General features: G+C 47.3%; 1 protein-coding gene across 6 annotated transcripts in view; it reads right to left on the reverse strand.

Moving 5' to 3' along the window:
* dnajc6 (DnaJ (Hsp40) homolog, subfamily C, member 6) overlaps window positions 1–19,255 on the reverse strand; it is a 210,302-nt gene that overhangs the window by 111,161 nt on the left and 79,886 nt on the right. For all 6 annotated transcript variants that reach the window (XM_038794472.1, XM_038794471.1, XM_038794473.1 and 3 more), the window contains one exon: window positions 10,736–10,874. In XM_038794472.1, coding sequence (XP_038650400.1) covers window positions 10,736–10,874 — 139 coding nt within the window. The remainder of the gene's footprint in view (window positions 1–10,735; window positions 10,875–19,255) is intronic.

Here is a 19,255-nt window from a genome sequence, read left to right on the forward strand (position 1 = left end):
AATCTTCCTTTACGTATCAAAATAATGGAAGTATACAACCCTACTCCAATTCACAGTCTTACTTAAACAATGTTGACCAGACTTTTGATCCTGCCCAGCTCTGGGTTTGAAGTGACTAACTTTTCTCTTCAGCCGCCTGGCTGACCAACTGACCAGCCTTAGGCTTTATTTATTCTGCAAGCAGGAAGGTGGTTCCTCTCTCTATAGCAGAACAGTTAATTTTTTAAAAATTCCTCCCAGAGGGGAAGGTCTCATTGGATTCTCAATATAAATAATCACCGTCATGTCTTAAAGAATCTGGGATAAGATCATGGATTCTCATTGTCTGTTAAAAACATATTACGCCACTACATTTCAGAAAGTGGCTGAGGCGTGCCACTCAGGGAGTTGAAGTTGCTATAGCAACATCTCATTTTACATGCATGTTGTAGTCTGGAGCTATGGACAGTGATGGTGGAGGCTCCAACTTTCCTGCCATCACATGAGTGACCAGAAGAAATCTCTCCGGCTCTTACCACCTGCCATTGGTGAGGGTTCAAAGGATGTGCAGGTAACAAACTTGCTTGGCTGCGTTATGGATACATCTTCCCTGGCCATCAAGTCCTGAGGTGAGTCTCTGAACCAGAGCTTCTGGTTCAGAGACGTCCTACTGCGCCACATGACCTCCCTTAAAAGGTGTCTAGTCTAACATCTTTAATCCTAACATTTGTTTTATAGCTCAGCACTCAAACATAATTAATTCCCCAAATCCTGTGAAGAGAAATAATGGTAATTGCTGAAATGTGAACAGTTCTGAAGAAAAGGTTATGACCCGAAATGGTTATTTATTTATTTTTTTTTAAAAGGTACTTTATTCCAAACATATTCAACATAACTAACACAACCTTAGCATCTAACAGGGGACACAGTTTGTATATTTCTCCCCCCTCCCCATGATAAACAGCTCCTCAAATATAGCCATGAACAGCCACCACCGTACCTCAAAGCCCTCCTCCGACCCCCTTCAGGCAAATTTGATTTTCATCAACCTGAAAATCTCGTACAGATCTCCCAACCATGCCGCAACCCCCGGCGGCGTGGCCGACATCCAATGGCCTCCAATTCAAAAGTATCTGTCGCCCGGCAATCAGAGAGGTGAAGGCCATGACGACGGCCCCCTTCCCCTCCAGCAGCTCCAGCACCTCAGATACCCCAAAGATCGCCACCATATGGTCCAGCTTTTCACCTCAACCTCCGATCATATGGGCATGGTTCACCAGCCCCCTCCCACACCGCCCGTTCCCGTCACTACCCCCAGAAAAAACCCACTCATCTGGCGCCGAGTCATGTGGACCTTGTGTACCACCTTAAATTGTATAAGACTCATTCTTGCGCAGGAGGAGGTTGAATTTATTCGGCATGTTATTTTGCACAGAAGTACCCATCTTATCTCCCTCCCCAACTCCTCCTCTCACTTCCGCCTGATCCTTTTCACTAAGGCTGTGTCCTGCTCTCCCAACCGCCCATATATATCACTACCCACCCACGCGCGCACCCCCCCACCCCCCCACTAATCCGGGAGAAACATTTTTTTCCAAAAGCGCATACTCTGGCACCTGAGGAAATGCAGGTACCTCCCTTGTGTGCAAAGGCCCGCACCTGCTAAAATCGAAACTCACTCCCCCTTGGCTCGAACCTGTCCCGCAGCTCCTCCAGCCCAGAAAACATCTCCTGCAAACTTCCCCTCTGCAAACATGTCCCTGATCTGCTCTAACCTCTCCTCCCTCTATCTCCCATACATCCCATCTACCTCTCCACTCCCCCTCCCCCCACTCCCAGCGTAAACCAATGATTCCCAAACAGTGGATTAATCACCGACATGTGACCCAGTTTAAAGTGCCTCCTCAGCTGGTTCTAAATCTTTATCGACGACTCCATCACTGGACTCCACGTATATTTCCTCAGGGCGAATGGCAGCGGAGCTGTCACCAGAGCCCTCAGGCTCATACCCTTGCAAGACCCCTCCTCTAACCAGAACCTAGCTGGCCCCTCCTACCATCATCAGGGTGAATGGCAGCGGGGTTGTCACCAGAGCCTTCAGAGCCCTCCGGCGCATACCCTTGCAAGACGCCTCCTCTAAACTAACCCAGCCTGCGCTCTCCCAACATCATTTCACCTTCTCCACATTCGCTGCCCAATAGTAATGCAGCAAATTTAGGGGATGGCCTGAAATGTTAACTCTTTCTCTCTACAGATACTGCAAGGGGCTGGTTTAGCACACTGGGCTAAATCGCTGGCTTTTAAAGCAGACCAACAGCACGGACCAGCCTCCCCGGACAGGCGCCGGAATGTGGCGACTAGGGGCTTTTCACAGTAACTTCATTGAAGCCTACTCGTGACAATAAAAGCGATTTTCATTTTCATTTCATCTGCTGAGTACATCTAGCATTTTCTGGGGGTTTTTTTTCAGATATTCAGAATCTGCAGTATCTTGCTTTAGGAAGCTTGTGGACTCTATGCAGCAATTGAAGTTGGGTTTCCACAACCCTCTGGACAAGAGCAACCTAAAAAAAGACAGTGCTCACATTCATAGAACATGCAGTGCAGAAGGAGGCCATTCAGCCCATCGAATCTGTACCGACCCACTTAAGCCCTCACTTCCACCCTATCCCCAAAACCCAATAATCCCTCCTGACCTTTTTGGACACCAAGGGCAATTTATCATGGCCAATCCACCTAACCTGCACATCTTTGGACTGTGGGAGGAAAGCGGAGCACCCGGAGGAAACCCACGCACACAGGGGGAGAACATGCAGACTCCACACAGACAGTGACCCAGCGGGGAATCGAACCCGGGACCCTGGCGCTGTGAAACCACAGCGCTATCACTTGTGCTACTGTGCTGCCTAATTCCTAATCTCTAGGCAGTGAATATCGCTGTAAAATATACCTGTTGGGGTAACTACCTAAGAAGGGGATTTTCTTTTCATTGTGGCCAGATGATTGTACAGCACACCAGCTCAATCTTGTAAGAAGTCTTACAACACCAGGTTAAAGTCCAACAGGTTTGTTTCAAATCACTAGCTTTTGGAGCACTGCTCCTTCCTCAGGTGAATGAAGAGATAGGTTCCAGAAACAATTATATAGACAAAGCCAAAGATGCAAGACAATACTTTGAATGCGAGCATTTGCAGGAAATTAAGCCTTTACAGAGCCAGAAAGAGGGTTAACCCCAGGTTAAAGAAATGTGAATTGTCTCAAGCCAGGACAGTTGGTAGGATTTTGCATCCGTACGCATGTGTGCGGAACTTGGCTATATGTTTCTGCTCAGCGATTCTGCGTTGTCGCGTGTCCTGAAGGATGCCTTGGAGAAAGCTTACCCGAAGATCAGAGGCTGAATGCCCTCGACTGCTGAAGTGTTCCCCGACTGGAAGGGAACATTCCTGCCTGGTGATTGTCGCGCGATGTCCCTTCATTCGTTGTCACAGCGTCTGTATGGTCTCGCCAATGTACCACACTTCGGGCTCTGTAAAGACTTAATTATCTGCAAATGCTCGCATTCAAAGTATCGTCTTGCATCTTTGACTTTGTCTATATAAACGTTTCTGGAACCTACCTCTTCATTCACCCGAGGATGAAGCAGTGCTCCGAAAGCTAGTGTTTGAAACAAACCTGTTGGACTTTAACCTGGTGTTGTAAGACTTCTTACTGTGCTCACCCCAGTCCAATGCCAGCATCTCCACATCACAACTCAATCTATTATCAGACACAAAGAACTATCACTCCCTCCCACCAGAGGACTGATCATACCTGCAAAACGTGGACTCAGGAAGAATCACTATCTTCAAGAACAATAGATAACATTAATAGCAAATAAAAAAGAACCGTTGAAGTGAAAATAAATCAAGATAAAATGGAGTGTAAATAAAAGCTACGATCTCACCACTGAGCCAAAAAAAATCAAACACAATAGAATAATTCTATAGACAAACTAGTTACATTTCCTGTGGCATTGCTTACAGACACCCTAAGGAACACTAGGTTGTTTAAAGAAACATCCATTGATGTATATAAATTAGTGCGGTTTGTGTACGGTTTCACAATTTTTTAATTAATCTGCACTGCAGTTCTGTACTCCATCAGAAACAGGAGACAATAATTGATCTTATCGCAGCAGATCACTCACCAATGAGCCCCTCATCTTCTCCCTGTAGCCATACAACTGACATTCAAATATTCATGAAGCATTGTACTGCCTTTTTAAAAAACATTTCATTGTAAAGTTAATTCTCTGCAGGTAAATAGTCCTATTCAATTTTATGATCCCCAAATTGTTCTTTCACAGCTTAAGCTTTGAGTTAAGTATATTTGAAATGTTTCACTTTCACTTCTCTGATAAACATTTATTAATGAACAATGGCACTTCCATTGCTATTCCATCGTTCTGTATGCACAGAAGACTGGGAAACAAGCAATCATACATGCAGAAGGTGGATAGCATTGTGACTACACACAAATGTGTCTCCAAGGAGGCTAGAAAAGAGCAGCATGGGCCTCAAACCTCTCAGATTGTGCTGTGCAGGAAAAACATCAGGGCATGGCACAGCCCTCAGTGGAGATCAACAACTTTTTAAAAGGAATTTGAATTTCCAGTGATCTTAGGAGGTTTACACAAGATTTCAAGTTGTACAACTTTTGCTGCAACAAATAAACTAAAAGCAACAGACATTAAACACTGCTGCGGGCCATTTTGGGCCTGCACTAGCAGTGTACGGGATCAGTGGCACGGGTGGAAAGCCCTGCAAGAATCAGGACATGCTGGAATGATCAGATGATCTGATTTTCCCCACCCCTCGCCGGCAATGTCACAAGGTTCTTGCCCACCTCCTTTTAATAGCTTTGCACCAATTTCCATGCTGTGGCCCCACCCCCCCCCCCCCCCCGCCCCGCCCCGTGATCCCCCCTCACTAAATATTCATAACATTCTGTTTGCAAGGTAAGTTGGAGAGGTTCACAACAGGTTTAGCCAGATGAGAAGCAGTCGAGCGGATCCCACTGGGGAAGTATAGTCCCTTGGGGATAATGCCAACTGTGCTAGAGGCAGTGCCAGAGGCAGCCCCTAGTGCAAGCCCCATGGGAGAGGGTGGAGTGGAGGGTGGGGGGGGGGGGGGAAAGAGTTGCCAGTGGTACTTCTGTGGTGTCGGTGTGGAGTGCTGGTGATGAATGTTGAGGGAGGGTGGGGGATGCAAGTGAATGCCCCCTTTACTGCCGTAATGGGGGTTAGGGCAATGTTAGGCTGCAGTGATGATTGGAGCACCCTTTAATAATAATAATAATAATCGCTTATTGTCACAAGTAGGCTCCAATGAAGTTACTGTGAGAAGCCCCTAGTCATCACATTCTTATGCCTGTTCGGGGAGCCAGGTATGGGAATTGAACACGCGCCGCGGGCATTGTTCTGCATTGCAAGCCAGCTATTTAGCCCACCGTGCTAAACCATCACCAATAAATGATGGTGTCCCGATCTCTGTGGAGCTGGGTTTCAGGCTCTATGACACCTCACCCCACCAGAATGATGGCATAAACCATGCCCACTCAATTCACTTTCTCAAAGAGGCTCAAAATCTGAAGAGAAAACTGGTCTGTGCAACTGGAGAGTTACACGCCAGTTTCCAGTCCAAGCCTGGCACTTGTCCAAATTCTGATCAGATTCCACCCACTGTTTTTGGGGCACCTTATACTTTAAACCATACAACAGGACAGAACTCCCACTTTCACTCTTAACACAATCAAAAATCCTACTCCAGGGTTAGACTTTAAACTGCCCTTCAAGTAGACAATTAATTCTCCCGAAACCAACCCAAAGTGATTTTTGGCTCCTATGGGGTTATTTCCATTCATTTCCTTTTCCAGCAAGGTAACATTTAGCCTCATAAATAGCTTTCATGGTGATTGGCTTTCCTAGATATTCTCCCTCTAGCTCAAGCTAGACAATTTTATAGCCTCATTTTCCAGATATTCTCCCTCTAGCTCAAGCTAGGCAATCTTATAGCCCCATTTTAAATCTTCATGAATTTGATCTTTCCAATCAGAGCACACACTCCCACCATAAACATTTTGCCACCTCTCATCTCTCTCTCTCTCTCGGATCCTATCAGACTGACCTGTCGGTGAAATTCAAGGCAACCTTTAAGGAAAACCTTGGCATCCAATCGTACAATGGCTTCCTCTACATCCTTCCCCTCTCAAAAGTCTATCTCTTCATAGCAACTTGAATCACATAAGCCTTGTATCTCGGTAGCGTGCTGATTAGCTATCCTTTTGTCTACCAACATTATTCTAACTTGTAATTAAATAAACCAGCTCAGTGGCACAGTGGTTAGCACTACTGTCCCATGCCACCAAGGACCTAGGTTCGATCATGGCCCCAGGTCACTGCCCGTGGAGTTTGCACATTATCCCCGTGTCTGTGTGGGTCTCACCCCCACAATCCAAAGATGTGCAGGGTAGGTGGGTTGGCCATGCTAAATTGCCCTTTAATTGGAAAGTTTTTTAAAATAAATTAAATAAATCATTGAGGTATAACAGTGTTTTTTTTTATATAAACATCTCCCCAAGACTTTGATGACCAACAATTTATCCACTGTCAACACAGTTGCTTCTGCCATTGTTCACATGTTGTGAACACCTTGCACCTTCTTTGGAGTGAAACTAGTTGAGGTGACTGTTAATCTTGAAGAATTAAACCACCCAGGCTTACTATCAGCAGAATTCAGAACAGGTCACAGGATCCCCTTTATTCTTCTATTTTACCCCAAATTAAAACAGTCCCAAACGTAAGAATCATCGAAAACCTTATATTTGTCACAGTGCTCAAAAAGTTACTTGAATTGGACCCGAAGACATTGTCAAAGTTCCAAGAGATGGGATGGTTAGCAAGGAAAGATTATTGGAGATAGTGATGAACACATCCATTTGGAGTTGCACTTTTGACTTAAGTTTTGAATTTCTAGAAATAAAGCGTGTCCTTGAGTGTTAACCCCTTACAACAGTGTTTTTCAAACTTTTTTGCGCGGGACCAACTTTTACCAACCAGACATCCTTCAGGACACACGACGGCTGACCTTCGCGACCCACCATTTTCACTTAATGTGACAGGTGAGCCCTACTTGGTTCTCACAATCTCACCTAGTTTGTTATTCAATGTTACATTTCTGACAATGACTTCAGCTGATGATAAGATCTCACTACATCCGTTGTAAAGAATAAAGAGGTTTGTCCTCAAATTCGCCACGTCTTTGGAGTTTTGAGGATTTTAAATTTCATTTGCCAGTGCTTCCCTGCATATATCGCACATGAACTTGGAATCCTAATTTGCAGTGGCACAGTCAACAACAACAGTCAAATACCTCAAGTAATCATCTTTATGCCGCTTTCTTCCTGTTTTCAACTTCTTCTTCATGGGTTGATCACTAGAGGCCCTGGCGTTCAAACCGGCACTGCTGGCAGCTGCAAAATGGAGGAATCCCTCTCGCGCCCAGGACACGTGACCTGCTCTCTGCCACTGTTTCCATTGAGTGGACTCATCATTTTCTGAAATAAAACTGGCCCTGGACAGGGTGTTGATGTCAGGAGGACGCAGTCCACCCAGTTGGGCTCTGGGCCTGCACACTGCTTGATCCAGCACGCATGCACGGGATGGCCGGCAATCTCAAATGTCCGTCATGACCGGCAGTTTTAAAAACGGATTGTGTTCATTGGGCGCTCGTCCCGCGATCAGGAACGCTGTGACCTTCCTGAAACCTGCCCGTGATCCACCCGCAGGTCGCGGCCCTGAATTTGAAAACCCCTACCTTACAAAATATTTCTCGACAGAAATGCCATCTATCATGGAATGGGTGGGGCTGGAGGAGTCCTCCTGCAAGGGCCGATCCTCTGGGCCCTTGTCACGGCAACGCTCCCATCCCCCCCAAACAAACTGCACACCCTGCCCAGTGGTGGTAGCCACACAAGACATGGAACCAAATGAGGCAGCATTTCTGTTTAACCAAGATGTCACCCATAGCCCCATCTGCGGAAACCACAATTCCCACCAGCCAAGCTCGACGCCATCTTTAAAAAAAAATGGAGACACGACAGGGGGGACCCTAGCAGTGAGGGAAATTTACATAGGGAACAGACTCGTGACCCTGGGCGAACTGATGGATGATCTGGACCTACTGACAGGCACCTCCAAATTAAACACTTTCTCCGCAAGGAAACAGCAAGATACCCCAGGGTCCCGATAGACACACTACTAGAGGGACCAATAAACACAAACAGTAAGGAAGAGGGGGGCGGGGAACTGTGGGAACATATACGGACAGTTGCTGGATAGGGGCAAGACTACCACTGGATGAAACCAGACAAAAATGGGAAGAGGAATTCGGGACAGAAGTGGGTTGGAGTCTCTGGAGCGAAGCACTGAGCAGGGCCAACTCAACCTCCTCCTGTACTAGGCCAAGGCTCATGCAGTTTAAAGTGGTGCACAAAGCCCATCTAACTAGAACCCGAATGAGCAGGTTCTTCCCGGAGTTGGAAGACAAATGTGAATGGCGATAGGGAGGCCCAGACAACCACATGTTCTGGGCCTGCCCCAGACTGGTCAGGTTCTGGACAGCCTTCTTTGAGGCGATGTCCAAGATTGTGGGGGTGAGGGTGGAACCGTGCCCAAGAGTGGCAGTCTTCAGGGAGTCGGACCAGCCAGACAACACATGGGGAAGAGGGCCAACACCCTGGATCTCACTTCCTTAATCGCACGTCAGAGAATCGTGCTCGGCTGGTGATCAGCAGCACCTCCCACACCTGCATACTGGTTGGCAGACCTGTCGAAATTTCTTCACTTGGAGAAGATTAAATACACCTTCCGTGAGTCAGGCGATGGCTTCCACAAAGCGTGGGGGAATTCATCGGTCTGTTCAAGGCCAACAGCGACTAGGAAGGCGGAGGGGCGGGGTAGCCGGAGGGTAGACCCCCCCCCCCATCCTTGACCAATGATGACAACAACTAAAAACCGCAACAGAAAGAAGCAGAACGCAGTTTGTGACGCCTAGGGCAAGAGTCAACACTAAGAGGGAAACTAATCTACCAACAGAGGAAAGGGAGGGGGAGGACCATGTAAAAAACCTTTAAGTAAGAAACAACTTTATTTGTAAATACCAGGTCTACTTGGGCTATTAGTCTGTAGAAACTGGAAAATAGCAAGAAAAATATTTTTTTTAAAAGAAGTGCCACGTGTCCATATTTCTAAAGCCAGAAGTGGGTTATTTGATTTAACTATTTAATTAGTCATTAGTCAAAATTCTTTACTATTGAGTATAAAAAGATACATAATGATCCAATATAACAATGAAAGATGCAATCATATATTTTATATTTCTACATAACGTCAATGGTGTTTAGTAATGTCTGCGGTAAGTTGTGAGTCCACAGCAAGTGTCAGTTCTTCAGCCAGCAGCCAGAGAACTAAATGCTTAATGTTTTACGTAAGACAAACAAGGCAAGTTCACCCTTTTCTAAACAGTTGCCTGTTCAACATCAAAAGAAGTTAATTTAAAGTCAATGGTTAAAGAGAAATGATTGGCATCCATTGCATTTATATAGAGTAGGGAAATTCCTGGATTGCTGTTGACAATTCACTGTTTTGTGTAGATTTGTTTGTTCAGAGCTTAAGAAGCATTCTCCCAGGAGTATAAATTCAGTCTGTTTCTAAAGAAAAGAGGTTCATGTGGTCGCATGTGATATACTCCAGTAGCTGGTTCCTTATTCCGAGGTCACACTATTGTTAAGCTGGGTATTGAGCAAAAAAATGATGTACTCTGGATGGCAGAGGTCACAAAGTTCACTTACAGGAGATCATAAAAACCCATATATTGGATTGGATTGGATTATTGTCACGTGTACCGAGGTACAGTGAAAAGTATTTTTCTGCGAGCAACTCAACAGATCATTCAGTACATGGGAAGAAAAGGGGAAAAAAAAAATACATAATAGGGAAACACAAGGTATACAATGTAACTACATCAGCACCGGCATCGGATGAAGCATACAGGGTGTAGTGGTAATGAGGTCAGTCCACAAGAGGGTCATTTAGGAGTCTGGTAACAGCAGGGAAAGAAGCTGTTTTTGAGTCTGTTCATGCGTGTTCGCAGAGTGTTGTATCTCCTGCCCGATGGACGAAGTTGGAAGAGTGAGTAAGCCGGGTGGGAGGGGTCTTTGATTATGCTGTCCGCTTTCCCCAAGCAGCGGGAGGTGTAAAAGGAGTCAATGGATGGGAGGCAGGTTTGTGCGATGGACTGGGTTGTGTTCACGACTCTCTGAAGTTTCTTGCGGTTCTGGGCCGAGCAGTTGCCATACCTGGCTGTGATGCAGCCAGATAGGATGCTTTCTATGGTGCATCTGTAAAAGTTGGTAAGGGTTAATGTGGACATGCCGAATTTCCTTAGTTTCCTGAGGAAGTATAGGCGCTGTTGTGCTATCTTGGTGGTAGCGTCGACGTGGGTGGACCAGGACAGATTTTTGGAGATGTGCACCCCTAGGAATTTGAAACTGTTTGAAATAGTACAGGTATTAGAAAATGGAATGGATACATCTTCAAGCACTTTCCTGTAAGAACTGGCTTGTGTTATAAATGTAACTTTGACAAATATATAGTGAGTGGAGAAGAACACAAGAGACTACTTGCATTCCCACTGTAGTTTATTCCCCAGCAGCTTACCTGGCTACAGACTGTATCACCTTTGAGGAGGTGTCTTTCAGGTTATCTTTCAAGTTGCTGAAAAGTCGCCCAGCTCCACCTTTTACCATATCCAGCAGCCCTCCCCCAAAGGTGGGTTCCATGTCTGGAGAGGAGGTACCTAATAAAACAAGCAAATGGATCATTACAGTCGTATTGAAACTTCAAAGTCCAAGTTCTTTTTTTTTAAATTAGAGTGTGCTAAAATTTGGAATTGGTGTTGAAGCAGAATCCAAAAATTGCTTTAACAGATAATTGAATGGTTGCTTGACAAAGTGAGCAAGCAAGAGAATGGCATTAGTCTAGGTATCTGGTGTGTAGAAAAACACCTGCCTGTTGTAATGTTATTGATGAATGACATGTATAGTAAATCAAAAGAAAAATGCCCCAAGTGTAGATATTGAAGAAGCAAAATAAAATGAAAGAAAAACTAATTTTATTCACAATTGAAATATTGAGGGATTCCCAACTATCGGGAACAACACCCTCAAAAGATTTGGGGTGGGACTTTTAGGCCGCTCACGCTGGTGGGATCTTGCAGGCCTACCACATGGCACGCCCCTACCATGAGTTTCACAGTGGCGAGGGGTGTGTTCAACAGGAAACCTCATTGACAACGCGAGGACAAGATCCCACCACCAGACACTGGCATTGCAGAACACACTGCAGAGGGGGGAGGAGGAAAATCCCACCCTCAGTTTCCATGATTAATTTTAAAACACCTCCAAGCTTATCAAGACCATCAACAATAGCAGGGTTCTTCATGAAAAACAATTGGGATGAATTTGAAGGTGAAGAAACAGAATTTTCTATCAAGATGTATATGCCATTCAGCTGCAGCTGGAGACTGCATTTCAAAGGCAGAAAACATTACTCGATTAATGCAGCTATCTGACATAAATACTGCATGCATATAAAGCTGATGAAAATATGAAGCGGTACTGGTGGTGAAATGGGTTTGCAGACATGTCCTTCACCTCTCCGACGAGTATTCCAAAACTTTCCAGTCCGACAGGATAAAGGATACTCCCTGAAGGCTGGAAAGGTTCCATGTGAAATAAGTTTGTGGCAACTGAAACTAGATTGTGGTGGGATGTCATACATAGCGGCTTGTAATAAAGAGTACTAAATTTCATGGAAAAGTAAAGGAATAAAAACAAGGAATCTGATTCCCAAGATCTGCAGTTATTCATCCAATAATCAATTTGACTTTTCAGTTGTTGTAAATCAATGTTCCTGCTAAAGTAGTTAAATTTCATGGAAAATAAATTAAACATTGAGCAAAATAAATTCGACGTTCCACTTCCGTGCAAGTGCTACACCCTTTTTTTCTAAATTTAAAGTGCCCAATTCTTTTTTTTCCCCCAATTAAGGGGCAATTTAGAGGGTCAATCCACCTACACTGCACATCTTTGGGTTGTGGGGTAAGACTCACGCAGACACAGGGAGAATGTGCAAACTCCACAGGGACAGTGCCCCGGGGCCGGGATCAAACCTGGGTTAGATAGAACAATGTAGGAGCACAGGGTGGTTGTGATGGGAGATTTTAACTTCCCCAACATTGAATGGGACTCTTGTAGTGTTGGAGGCGTAGATGGAGCAGAATTTGTAAGGAGCATCCAGGAGAGTTTTTTAGAGCAGTATGTAAATAGTCCAACTCAGGAATGGGCCATACTGGACCTGGTATTGGGGAATGATCCCGGCCAGGTGGTTGATGTTTCAGTCGGCGATTACTTTGGGAATAGCGATCACAATTCCATAAGTTTTAGAATACTCATGGACAAAGACGAGAGTGGTCCTAAAGGAAGAGTGCTAAATTGGGGAAAGGCCAACTATAACAAAATTCGGCAGGAACTTGGGAATGTGGATTGGGAGCAGCTGTTTAAGGGTAAATCCACATTTGAAATGTGGGAGTCTTTTAAGGAAAGGTTGATTAGAGTGCAGGACAGACATGTTCCTGTGAAAATGAGAGACAGAAATGGCAAGATTAGGGAACCATGGATGACGGGTGGAATTGTGAGACTAGCTAAGATGAAAAAGGAGGCATACATAAGATCGAGGCGACTCAAAACTGATGAAGTTTTGGAGGAATATCGGGAAAGTAGGGCAAATCTCAAACGCGCAATAAAGAGGGCTTAAAGGGGTCATGAAATATCTTTGGCTAACAGGGTTAAGGAAAATCCCAAAGCCTTTTATTCGTATATAAGGAGCAAGAGGGTAACTGGAGAAAGGATTGGCCCACTCAAAGACAAAAGAGGGAATTTATGCATGGAGTCAGAGGAAATGAGTGAAATTCTTAATGAGTACTTTGCATCGGTATTCACCAAGGAGAGGGACATGACGGATGTTGAGGCTAGGGATGGATATTTAAATACTCTAGGTCATGTCGGCATAAGGAAGGGGGCAGTTTTGGGTATTCTAAAAGGCATTAAGGTGGACAAGTCCTCAGGACCGGATGGGATCTATCCCAGGTTTTTGAGGGAAGCGAGGGACGAAATAGCTGGGGCCTTAACAGATATTTTTGCAGCATCCTTGAGCACGGGTGAGGTCCCGGAGAATTGGAGAATTGCTAATGTTGTCCCTTTGTTTAAGAAGGGTAGCAGGGATAATCCAGGGAATTATAGACCTGTGAACTTGACGTCAGTGGTAGGCAAACTGTCAGAGAAGATACTGAGGGATAGGATCTATTCACATTTGGAAGAAAATAGACTTATCAGTGATGGGCAGCATGGTTTTGTGCAGGGAAGGTCATGTGTTACAAACCTAATAGTATTCTTTGAGGAAATGACAAAGTTAATTGATGAGGGAAGGGCTGTAGATGTCATATACATGGACTTCAGTAAAGCATTTGATAAAGTTTCCCATGGCAGGTTGATGGAAAAAGTGAAGTCGTATGGGGTTCAGGGTGTACTAGCTAGATGGATAAAGAACTGGCTGGGCAACAGGAGACAGAGAGTAGTGGTGGAAGGGAGTGTCTCAAAATGAAGAAAGGTGACTAGTGGTGTTCCACAGGGATCCGTGCTCGGGCCACTGTTGTTTGTGATGTATATAAATGATCTGGACGAAGGTATAAGTGGTCTGATGAGCAAGTTTGCAGATGATACTAAGATTGGTGGAGTTGCAGATAGCGAGGTGGACTGTCAGAGAATACAGCAAAATGTAGACAGATTAGAAATTTGGCCAGAGAAATGGCAGATGGAGTTCAATCCAGGCAAATGCGAGGTAATGCATTTTGGAAGATCTAATTCAAGAGCGGACTATATGGTCAATGGAAGAGTCCTGCGGAAAATTGATGTACAGAGAGATCTGGGAGTTCAGGTCCATTGTACCCTGAAGGTGGCAATGCAGGTCGATAGAATGGTCAAGAACGCATACAGCATGCTTGCTTTCATCGGACGGGGTATTGAGTACAAGAGTCAGCAGGTCATGTTACAGTTGTATAGGACTTTGGTTAGGCCACATTTAAAATACTGCGTGCAGTTCTGGTCGCCACATTACCAGAAGGATGTGGATGCTTTAGAGAGGGTGCAGAGGAGGTTCACCAGGATATTGCCTGGTATGGAGGGTGCTAGCTATGAAGAAAGGTCAAGCAGATTAGGATTGTTTTCATTGGAAAGACGGAGGTTCAGGGGAGACCTGATTGAGGTCTACAAAATTATGAGAGGTATGGACAGGGTGGATAGCAACAAGCTTTTTCCAAGAGTGGGGGTGTCAATTACAAGGGGTCACGATTTCAAGGTGAGAGGGGAAAAGTTTAAGGGAGATGTGCGTGGAAAGATTTTTACGCAGAGGGTGGTGGGTGCCTGGAATGCTTTGCCAGCGGAGGTGGTAGAGGCGGGTACGATAGCATCATTTAAGATGCATCTGGACAGATATATGAACGGGTGGGGAGCAGAGAGAAGTAGACCTTGGAAAATAGGCAACAGGTTTAGATAAAGGATCTGGATCGGCGCAGGCTGGGAGGGCCGAAGGGCCTGTTCCTGTGTTGTAATTTTCTTTGTTCTTGTTCTGGATCCTCTGCGGCGCGAGGCAGCAGTGCTAACCACTGTGTCACCGTGCCACCCCACAAGTGTTACACGTTGACAAGTTATCAAACATTTTAGTTGGCATGACAATGCAATCGTTCAGACATGCACAAGAGTCAGCATGACCTTAGCTAAAGAAAGTTCACATCGCCATAAAAAGTTTCGCGTTATGGGTTTCAATTGTGAACTCAATGAATTTGATGAGCTTTTCAAAGAGCATTTGAAAAGTATCAATATTGTGGTTTAGGGAAGACCAGCTTTTTAAAGGCACAGAAACTATGATGATTTCACTATAATGGCAGAGCGGCTAAGAAACAAATTGATTAATGAAGTCAAAGATGCCAAATATTATCCCATAATAGTTGACACAATACCATATGTGAGTCATGTGGACAAATTAACATTAACTTTTAAGATATGCAACCAATTATGGTGAAGGTTTTGAGCGAATTCTTTGTTTTGTCCAGAAATTCTTTTTTTTAAAAATAAATTTAGGGTACCCAATTCATTCTTTTTTCCCAATTAAGGGGCAATTTAGGGAGTCCAATCCACCTAGCCAGCACTTTGGGTTGTGGGGGAGAAACCCACGCAAACACGGGGAGAATGTGCAAACACCGCACGGACAGTGGCCCAGAGTCGGGATCGAACCTGGGATCTCGGCGCCATGAGGCATCAGGGATAACCCACTGCGCCACCGTGCTCCCATTTGTCCAGAAATTCTGAGTGCCGAGAGTCAACAGTTTTGGATATCATTTCAAATTTAGAACATAGAACATATAGTGCAGAAGGGGGCCATTCGGCCCATCGAGTCTGCACCGACCCACTTAAGCCCTCACTTCCACCCAAGGGCAATTTATCATGGCCAAGCCACCTAACCTGCACATCTTTGGACTGTGGGAGGAAACCGGAGAACCTGGAGGAAACCCATGCAGACACGGTGAGGACGTGCAGACTCCACACAGACAGTGACCCAGCGGGGAATCGAACCTGGGACCCTGGCGCTGTGAAGGTCTGGACATCAAAAATAGTCGCAGGCTGAGCTTCGATAATGCCGCAAATATAACAGGAAAATATTCGGTCTACATGCAAGACTGACCAAAGCAAACCTCTGTGCATTATTTATCCCATGTTCCAGTCACTCATTGAATTTAATCTGCAATGCAGCAGTTGAATTGTGTGAGGGAGGCAGCTGTTCAAAACCTGTTTACCTGATTTTTGGTTTCTATGCATCAGCTGAATATATTACAATTGCATTTGGAGCAGAAACATTTGACTGTCAAAAGAATTTGTGGAGAGGACTTCCGGCGGTGGAGGGGACCAGCCACATACAGAGGAGCTCCCGGGGGGGGCCACATAGTCGCGTCCCGTTTCCCCCCCACGTAGAACGCGCGCCCGGTTGCGCGAGCCAGGCCGACTGGGCCCCCGTATGGCGGGAGCGAAGGAAGAGGAGCGACCCGGACCCCGAGGCGTAGGGGCGCCGGAAACCCAGGCGCTCGGGAACGGAGCGAGCAGCAGGAGAGGCACGTGGGGAGAGCCCGCCCCTGGGGAGAAGGAGAGGAGGCCGCAGGGAGCCGAGCCGGAGGATGGAAAGGTACGCGGGAGGAGCAGGGGGCCCGGGACCAGGAAGCGACCGGAGAAGAAAGACTTAGAAAAAGAAAACTGTTAAAGGGACAGGACACTCCCTCTCTCCGTCCACGCTTCTCAAAAAAGAAAACCAAACTTACCTGGAAAGAGTCTCCTCAGAAGAGGGGGGAGGGAAAAAGAGGGGAAGGAGGGAATAAAGGGGAAAGGGGGAAGGGGAAAAAATGCCAGAAGGGAGCCAAAGCAGAGGGAGAAAGGGCACCAAGAGCAAACGGGGCAATACACGAGCCCACTCAGACAAGCTAATAGGCGCACGAAGCGGTGGAATGGAAGCCTCACCGCAACTAAAAGAACTGGGCAGACAGGAGCTTTCTCCCCCTAGGCCAGAGGAGGGCTGGAAGGCAGTCTTTCCGAGGCGCTGAGCGAACACCAGCAGGAAAACAAGGCAGAGGCCAGAGCAGACATAGAGGCCGCAGTACAGACAGCATGGCCAAGGCCCTGGTGGAGGTGCAGCTCGCCATGGGCAGAACAGAGAAGAAACCGGAAGCCCAGGAGAAGAAGCTGGAAATCCAAAAGGCGACCATTAAGGAGCTGGAGAAAGCTGCGACCGACATGAGCGACTGGATCACGGCCCTGGAGAATGTGGTGGCGAGACTGGGCAGAACGCAGGGGAGCCTGAAGGGCAGGGTGGACGACCAGGAAAACCGCTCAAGACGACAAAATGTCAGGATAGTGGGCCTACCAGAGGGGATTGAGGGTAGAAACCCCACAGTCTACATGGCCGAGATGCTGGGCAACTTAGTGGGGAGGGAAACTTTCCCCAACCCACCAGAAATGGACAGAGCGCATCGGTCGCTGCGCCCGAAACCCAGGGCGGGGGAACACCCGAGGGCAGTTATAGCCAAACTGCACTGCCACAAAGACAGGGAAACAATCCTGCGCTGGGCCAGGCAAAACAGAACCTGCAGATGGGAAGGGCACCTCATTAGAGTGTACGAGGACATTGGGGCAGACCTTGCCAGGAGACGGGCCAAATTCAATAGGGCAAAAGCAGCCCTTCACAGGAACAAGGTGCGATTTGTTATTCTATACCCAGCTAAACTCTGGGTCACATACCAAGAAAGAGAGTATTTCTTCACATCTCCTGCCGACGCAAACAAATTAATCGAAGAACATGGGCTGGAAAACAAACAGCGAGGGTAGAAACACGGAGCCCCTGGTAAGGGGCAACAACATGCCTACGGGGGGGGGGGGGGGGGGGGGGGGGGGGGGGGGGAGAGAAGAGAGGCAATGCCAGTTTACCCCGCCCCCAACATGGAAAGCGCACGTAGCTGGGAAACCAGGCCCAGCTCAAGGGTATGAGAGTGGCGGAAAAGGGTGAGCGAACAGGGGGAGCGCAGGGTAGGGCGGGGGGGGGGGGGGGGGGGGGGGGGGGGGGGGGGGGGCTCCAAGCAGAGGACGGGTGGGACTAGTCAACAGGTGTGGGAGGGTCTGGGGGGGGGGGGGGGCCTGGATGGAGGGAAGCCCCAGAGCGCAGGGGCCTGACCACATGGAGAGCAGTGACAGCGACCATCCAGGACGGCCCCCTAACAAAGGGAAACCCCGCAGGGCAGGGGCACGTCCACCAGATGAATATGGTTAATCCCACAGGAGCAAGGGGACAGAAGCCCCCCACCAGGATAGTCACCTGGAACGCAAGAGGACTCAATGGCCCAGTGAAAAGATCCAGAGTCCTCAACCACCTAAGAAACATGAAGGCAGACATAATCTTCCTTCAAGAGACACACCTGAGAGAGCAGGACCGACTGCGGGTAAGAAAGGGCTGGGTGGGACAGACCTACCATTCCTGCTATGGGACGAGGGCCAGGGGGGTGGCAATACTGGTCAGCAAATGGACGATGTTTACGGCGACAAAGACGGTTGCGGACCGGGGGGGGGGGGGGGGGGGGGGGGGGCCATGGTCAGCGGGACCCTGGATGGGGCACCGGTAGTACTAGTTAACGTGTACACGCCGAACTAGGACGACCCGATCTTCATCAAGAAGACCATGACAGAAATCCCGGATGTAGTGACGCACCCGCTAATCATGGGGGGCACGCTCCATACTACATGGATGTGAGGCTGGAGACAGGCAGGGCCCAACGCCCCACATGGAGGTTGGACATTGCCTTACTAGCTGACACGGCCTTCAATGAAAAGATATCGCTGGCCATAGCAGAATACACGGAGAGCAATCAGAACGAGGAGGTTTCGCCCTCCACGTTCTGGGAAGCGCTAAAGTCCGTAATAAGAGGGGAAATCATCGCTTTCAAAGCGCGAAGAGATAGGGAGGAAAGGGCGACTAGGCAGCAGCTGGTTGACTCCATACTGGAGGTAGACCGTAATACTCCGAGGCCCCGACCGTAGAGCTCCTGGAGGGGAGGAAAGAGTTACAAAAGGAACTTTGATCTGCTCTCCACCAGGAAAGCAGTGCTTCAACTCCGCCAAGCACGTGGGACCCTATACGAACACGGAGACAAAGCCAGCCGCCTGCTTGCACACCAGCTGAGAAAGCAGGCAGCCACCAGAGAAATTGCGCAAATCAGGGATACTAGAGGCGCATTACAAACAGAGCCAGAAAAGATCAACAAAGCCTTTAGGGCCTTTTACCAAGGGCTGTACACCTCAGAGCCCCCAGTGGGGGAGTCCGGGATGAAACGGTTCCTTGATGAACTGGACATACCAGTCGTGGGGGAGGGCAGAAAACAGGGCCTGGAAGCACCACTAGCACTGGGAGAGATCATGGACAGCATAAGCTCCACGCAGTCAGGGAATGCACCGAGATCGGACGGATTCCCGGAGGACTTCTACAAAAAAGTTGCGACAGCACTGGCCCCACACCTGCGGGAGATGTTCA

Source organism: Scyliorhinus canicula, chromosome 4 (genome assembly GCF_902713615.1).
Source record: "Scyliorhinus canicula chromosome 4, sScyCan1.1, whole genome shotgun sequence".
NCBI lineage: Eukaryota > Metazoa > Chordata > Chondrichthyes > Carcharhiniformes > Scyliorhinidae > Scyliorhinus > Scyliorhinus canicula.